At 41.3% G+C, this 7313-nt stretch overlaps 1 protein-coding gene across 1 annotated transcript in view; it reads right to left on the bottom strand.

The window, feature by feature from the left end:
* MYO7B (myosin VIIB) overlaps positions 309 to 7313 on the bottom strand; it is a 46418-nt gene continuing 39413 nt past the window's right edge. Inside the window, exons 42-48 of the mRNA XM_021394979.1 lie at positions 7157 to 7244; positions 5914 to 6020; positions 5358 to 5543; positions 4454 to 4570; positions 3618 to 3701; positions 2826 to 2945; positions 309 to 1983 (exon numbers count right to left, since the gene is read on the bottom strand). Of these exons, the coding sequence (XP_021250654.1) occupies positions 1900 to 1983; positions 2826 to 2945; positions 3618 to 3701; positions 4454 to 4570; positions 5358 to 5543; positions 5914 to 6020; positions 7157 to 7244 (786 nt within the window). The 3' untranslated portion in view covers positions 309 to 1899. The remainder of the gene's footprint in view (positions 1984 to 2825; positions 2946 to 3617; positions 3702 to 4453; positions 4571 to 5357; positions 5544 to 5913; positions 6021 to 7156; positions 7245 to 7313) is intronic.

Raw genomic sequence — 7313 nt, 5'->3', positions numbered from 1 at the left:
CATTTGCATTGCAGAGCAATGGAGCGTTAATGCATTCTGAGAAGCTCTGAGGATTCCCCAGGTCTGATTCACTGTCGTCTTGAATTCATATTTTGGATGTGTTGGTTGATGAAGATGTGCAGAAAGGAGTGTCATCCTTTTAGAGGTTATCATGCCTCTACATACAATCATACAGCTTGCATTGTCTGTGAAAAACAGCTGGGATGCTGTGACTGTAGTGGATGTGTGGTGGGTTTCAGTTATGTGGATCTGGAACAAATGCACACTTTTCATGTTGGAAAAGACATTGTGGTTGATTTTCTGCAGCATTTATTTAAAAACCAGGGATGATACATCTTGGATGCAAAAATTTCTTTTTTTCCACAGGTGAAGTACTGAATGATTCTCACTTACAGTCAGTTAGATCAGACATGGGATGACAAAACAACTCCAAAGTCTTTAGTCTCAGAAGTTTCCATTGCCAGCAATGGATGCGACAGCAGGAACACCTAATTGCTTGCAAAATGATCAGCTATTCTGACAAGTGTGGCACTCATTTACATGCACAAAGAGAGGGGGGCTCTTCCCTGCCATGCATGTACAACATTCCCATTAGCGTTTGAGTTGCACGCACACACATCTGAGGGAACAAGGGAACCATTGTGCACACATTGGCAAATTGGTGAGAGATCCAGCAGAGCTGCTTTTACAGCACTGCCAGGTCAAGTCTCAAGGAACTTGATGCAATGCTTTAAGACATGTCCATGTTTCACTGTGAGCAAAGGAGAGCTTGTCGTTGGGAAGCGGTGCTTGTTCTCTGGGGAGCAAGCATCTGTGCTCACTGCCACCACAGGGCATACATGCTCTGGTTCCTGACAGTCCCAAGTTGTGTGTTGACAAAGGTCTGTGACATGAACAAGCACAGGATCAAATTTACCACTCAGTGCCTAAAACAGGAAATAGCTTTCATAGCTGAAGATGTTTTCTATTGTTCTTGTCTTGTGAATGAGTGTCTACATAGCTCCAAGCTGAGGACATTTCTACAGAGCAGAAATACATCTCTTTTCAACAGATGTCTGTTAGACTGACTTCTTCAGTTCCCATTTGCACTGAATAGCACATCTGTAACTTGAAATAGGAGCAACTGAGTAATGGGGCCACAATCCAGACCCATTTCAGAGTTTGTTCATGCTTCCTACAAACTGTCTACTAGGAAGCAGTTGTTAGTTTCTGAGTGCTTTATGAATCGGGAAAGAAAGAAAACCATTTAATTTAACGAAGGCAGTGATAAACCAGTGGCCAGCCCAGTAAGTTAGCATCACACAGGAGTGACATTTGTATTGTGACAGTAACTGGCTACCATAGGCTAATGTAGTTTCTGTACATAACCTAGTGATGGTGAAAAACTTCATCTTATCTTTCCGAGTGTCCCATTATCATACTACTAAAGAGCATTTATCCACTTTCAGAATTTCCAGTAGGAAGAAGAAATATTACCTTTGTCTGTAAATTACGCATTTGGTAAGAGCTCAAGAAACAAGGTGGGATTTTCTCTCCAAAGGGGTGAAAAAAAACCCTGTCAATCTGTCTCTCTTTAAAAATAGGGGAGATCCTGAGTACCAGGAGTGGTTCTTCGGGTTTGGGTGTTCCTCTCTTATTAGATTAAAATACAGCATCACTTTCTCAAAATCCAAAGTCTGAATGGAGCTCTAATACTACACCTAGGAAAGACAAGTGCTGAAGATATTTGAAAGCACATGCTCATTTGAGCTTTTGTTAATGTTTCAGCAGCACAGTTCATTCAGTGTGTGATCAGAAAACTGATCAGCTAGATTAATATTTTTTAAATGTTTTTTCTTGTGGGAGATGAAATGATGGGTAGTTTGGCACCAACGCAGGTTGTGGATTCTATTTTTGCTTTCAAGCTGGGAGGCTCTTCTGCTTGTTAACTGCATTCATCAGCAGGTGTACGTAGGATGTCAACAGGTCATCCATTTTGTAACCCTGTCAGAAAAGAAAGAAGTCTTAAGTCTCTCAAATAGCCCCAGAAGCAAAAATAATTACTGTTTTCTCCCTGTTTTACCTTCTTAGATGTTTTCCTGAATGGATTATGTCTCTTCTAGCAGCTGTTGCTGATTTTGTACTTATTTATCTATTTTTTCCTCTGCTTTTCCTTTCATAGATTGACAAAAGTTTATAGAGCACAGCTCTACTGTCATTTTCATATCCTTGTAATTCAAACCAAAAATTTATTCTATAGCTAGACGTCTTGTCTAGACACCAGGAGGCTGGGCAAGATGACCTCCAGAGGTCCTGTCCAACGCCTGTGGTTCTGTGATCTTCTACTTAGGAACCCAAGCTTTTCTGTGAGAGAAGTTAGACCCTACAAGTTTTAAGGTTTTCTTTACAATTTTCCTTTAAATATCAGTACAGTGATGCTTGTCTGAGTCTTGACAGTCTGAAACCAATCCTAAAAGAGGTAGTATCACTCATTTAAGAGTAAAATCTTACAAGATGTCATTATTGCGTAGTGGATCAAACCATGCAAGATGAAAACTCTCTTACACAGTTCTGTAGCTAAATGCAACCATTTCTGTCTCAGATAATTTTTACATATGGGAAGAATTTGGGAAGTGACCATTTTTCCTTGTTTCTGTGGCTTGCTTCTTTGCATCAGATGGAGTTACAGAGCACTAAATTGGTTCTAAACAGCAGTTATGTTAATATAACAGTGAATGGGTTATCTGCACTGGTTTTAATGGTCTGTTTTGGCATGTTGTTTGTAGCTGGTCTGGACGCAAAGGAAAAATGAGGAGGTTTTTTGTTGGTAAGTTAACACTTCTTACCAGAGATGTCTCACATAGGATCCGGCTTCCTCGTACCAGGTTCCCTATCGTCATATGAAAGAATGTACTCCCACTGCTCCAATTGGAGATTTTATTAAAGGGATAAACTGTTAAAATTTCCTGTAAGGAGAAACAAATTGATTTAACTAAACTATTCAGCATTTATCAAATGAAAATATGTTGTTACATACAAAAACCTGTTGAGAAGGCTGTCTTTTTGCTTCCCATTTAATTTATAAATACAGTGGATCAAGGTTGGTCTTGCATCCATACTGGTGGTATACACCAAGCAGATGAGTCTTAATTGCACTGAGACTTCCTTTTATTTCTTTAACACACTGCCATCATGTTTACAATAATCTAAAACTCACTGGATATTTATTCTCTTATAAATATCACTATTTGCTTTTAATAAACTTTTTTTGCCAAAGAAGTTGGTAAGGCCAGACTTTGGCTAGGTTGGAGGGCTGGTAAACACTGTCATTTGGCATGATCTTTTGGATAGCTTGCATTTCCTGCAAAGCATTTTTCTTTGGCAGGTTCCCTAATATGCTGTCCATCCACCTGATCCAGGTCCATCATGATTACCGCTTCTGTTTTCAGAGATGCCCCACAGTGATCCCTTTTTTGTGCATAAACTGCAAAGAAGTGATCTGAGGCTATAAGTTTTCTTCAGTTTTGCACAGAAAATGAATGAAGGGATCCTAACCTCTCTACCATTGAGAGAAGATGCTATTGCTGTCTCTAATTTAGGAGGGTCAATTGCTTAGATGCTTGAGAAACAACCATTACCTTTGTCTTGTGATGTATCAGTGAGACTCCTTGCTTGTTGATTGCAATCAGCACAATCTCTGGGAAATTTGGCTCGGAGGTTTGCTGGAAGTGACCAACAGAGTAAGATAAACAGAAAAGGTGAAAAAATTACTAGGTGTGGTGATGCATCTACCAGGGCCCAGCGCTGCTGCTTCTCTTTACCAGATAAATAATGGAACCTAAAGCTCTTCAGTATTATGAAACTGTTGCCAAGGATGAGTTTTTGGCTAAACAGCGATGACTTGCTCGCTACTACATAAAAGCAGAATCAGGTCTGTTATTTCCCAGACTGATAGCGGGCTTAATAGCTGGTTGCAGACTAGGCTGTTGAAAATAAAAGAACAAGGAGAGAATGTTCCCTGCAGATACCCACTGCAGAATGAGATGTTTAGTACAGTTCTGTTCGGAGGAGAGAATCTCCAGAGATAGCAGTGTTGTGTTGTGGAAAACAGTGACAGGACAGTAATCCTAAAACTAAAAGCCCCCCATCTGCTACATAGTCATAATATTAGGTATTATAATTGCTTGTAATACTATTTGTGCCAGTGCTACGTTTTAAACCGATCCTTCCTCAACAGTGAATATAGCAGTGTCATTTCTTTGCAATGTACTCCTGTGTTTGGCAGTTTTACCCCAGAAACCAGTAACGGGAATAAAGAACTCATTTGCCCACTTTCAAGACACTGTGTTTTCCGTAGAGAATGATGAGAAGCCAGTTAACTCATGCATTATTACACAGGTAGACAATTATGGTTAGTCCATATCCCCAAGTGCTGGTCTGCACCAAAGCCAGTCATCCAGGCCTTTACACCTACCTTCACCTCAAAGAAGGCTGATCCAAATGTTGGCCACCGGTAAATGATTTTCAAGAAGGCAATCTTGGCCTCGTCCACAGTTTTTCCTTCATGTTTGCTGTATGCTGCAGCAATGCTCTGTGTTGGAAAAAAGGATACACAGCCTAGTCAGTAGGAGACAGGTAAGTTTCCACTGTCCAGCATTAGCACTGGAGAGAGAACAAACCATCAGCAGGTCAGTCTTGTGAGCACAGCAACAGAAGACTGACAAAGTAGTCTACCATGCCATCGGGCAAGGTGGGGCCAAACCTCCCTGGTGCTTCTTACTCACGTCTTGGGTGCAGGAAGTATATGAGCTAAAGGGAGCAGATTCCAGGGCAGAGGGGCAATATTGGATGAAGCAAGGCACAGAACACTAGTGTTCCCAACAGACACGGGTCACATTTTCTACAGAAACGGGTGGACCCTCCCGCTGTATTTGAAGTACCTACTGAATCTTTCTCGCCTTTCTGTGAACAGAAGAGCCTTTTGCCATGAGTAGTGTGCACATAGTGCAGGCTCACTGATTTGCTGGCCAACCTTTGAACTATTTTTCAAGTTTTAATTTTCTGTTTCTGTACAAGAGCCTCAGATTGCCAGGCTTATTACTGACTTTCGATGTCTAACTCTTCTTCTGGACATGGAAAATAGATTAGTGTCTCCAGGAAAAATGAACATCACCAATCAAACCTCCAGGCCTCTTTCAGAGGTTTGGTGGAGATGGTGCAAAATCTGAACTTTAAGAGGCATAACAGCAGTGTCCAGCATCACTATATAGTGCTTCCAAAGTTTCAAATCAAAAAAGGAGTATAGCTTGATGTAGTTCTTCTCTCATAAAGCTCTATGGAATTAGTATGATTAATGAAAGTAATGCTGGTTTTCATACCTTCTTCCACTCATCTGGTGAGATCACTCGAAGCAGATTGTCTGGCACCAACCCCTTCAGGATTTTGGAGATGGTTGCCAGCTGTGTGCGGTCGTTGTTGAAGCGCACTTTATAAATCAGCCCTGCCAGCTGGACAGCTTCATCTCTGGAACAGTTGTGGTAGCCTCTGAGATACTTTGGCAGCTCCTGGAAGAGACCAACTCTGAATCCAGACAGAAAGGGCTGAAGCAAACACCAACTTAGGCATGCCTGTGAGGTTAGGGTGAGAATGTCACCAGGCACAGTCCAAGGGCATCCCAAGAACTTGTGCCTCCTTCTGGAGGAGGAATATGAGTACCTCCAAGGAACAATCAGATTAAAGAGCTGTTTTGTTACCGTGACTGTACAGCTAAAGCGTGAACACTGTGTGACATAAATCTGCTTCAGAGGCTAAGCTGCACTGCCCAGAGGCTCTGTGTTGGTGAGGGAGAGGGCAACATTCCAGCGTGGTTACTTTTTCTGCACTGTTTCTTGACGGATGTTGACTGTTGTTACATTTATGCTTTAGGGAGCTTACCTGGTGGTAATGAAAAATGGAATCAGCTTTCAGGTCCTTCCCAGGAGTTACATTCAACCACAGCTTTCTCATGAAGTACACTTCATAAGCTACAGACAAAGTAGCACCTAAGGAAACAATGTCTTATTAGTGTCTTCTGTATCACTGTAGAGCTCTGCATTTTTAATTGAATCATGAGTTTCTTTAGAAATGCAATTCCGTTTTCACTAGTAACAAACAAAAACAACAAAATAAACCAACCCACAAAAAAGGCATTTTTAGGTGACCGAGGAATTGTGACTAATGGTCAGTTCCTGGACACCAACTACATAGTGACTGGTGCAGCATTAGGCTCTTCAGCAGTGGAGAATGATGCTGAGGGCCCCAGCAATATGACTGTTTTTTCTTGCTGCTCGTGACAAGCAGCTGTCTGCTGAAGTTCGACACACTTAAATTCTGTTACCCTGACACAGATACATTCCTCAGTGGCTGTTTTACAGAAATGAATTGTGATTTAGAGCACTAACATCTCTATGCTATGTTTTTCAGAAATCCTAGCAGTTGCAAAAGCTGTGGGCAGAAGAGGGAAGCTGGAAAGTCTTAGATGCTTAGTGCTTGTGGAAGCTGAACTTCACTGTCCTAAAATAAGCAAAACTCGGCATAATGAATATGAAATATGAGTGGAGTTTGAGTTTGCTGTAGATTTCAAGATGTAGGTTATACATTGGAGCGAAGTCAAAAGAGTTGCTGTTGTTACTGTTACTGGTTTATGCAAACAGTGTGTTCCCTTTGCAATGCAACTTATGATCTGGTATCACCAGGTCATAATATAGACAACAATTTTCTAGTGACCCAAGGAGGAAGAGCAACACTGCGTGAAGAACCTGTTTACATGTGTTGGAGGATACCCAGTCTGGCAATGCATAAGCCTTGGATTATAGACAGGATCAATCTATGTAACTTGCATGCATCCAGATGTGTGTTTTGGGTGGAACAAATCAAAGAAATATTTTGTACAATTTTAAAATTTCTGCAGAGATCCCCAGACAAAGATATTCTGGTACTTCCAACAGCCAGTGGCTGGCTGCATGAGGTCACTGGATCTTACTGCTGGTGCAGGCAGTAACCACATATGTATAAATAAAAAATGGTGAAATAAGACCCTGTCACACACTTGGTAAGACGGAATCAATCCTATTTGCTGTTTTCCCAGTTCAACACAGCATCTCATGCAGCTTCTTGTCAGTGGTGATAGTCTCCTTACCATCTTTCACTGGTTTGTTCCTCTTGGTCCAATCTGTCAGCTGCCTCAGTGAGTCAAAGAAATAGTCTGCTTCATTCTGACTGATCACCTGGAAGAAGCCAAGCAATGAAGAGGAGAAAGGAAGAATTAGTTGAGCATATAAAACACTACTTGTGCC

Source organism: Numida meleagris, chromosome 4 (genome assembly GCF_002078875.1).
Source record: "Numida meleagris isolate 19003 breed g44 Domestic line chromosome 4, NumMel1.0, whole genome shotgun sequence".
NCBI lineage: Eukaryota > Metazoa > Chordata > Aves > Galliformes > Numididae > Numida > Numida meleagris.
This window is presented reverse-complemented; position numbering and strand designations above follow the sequence as displayed.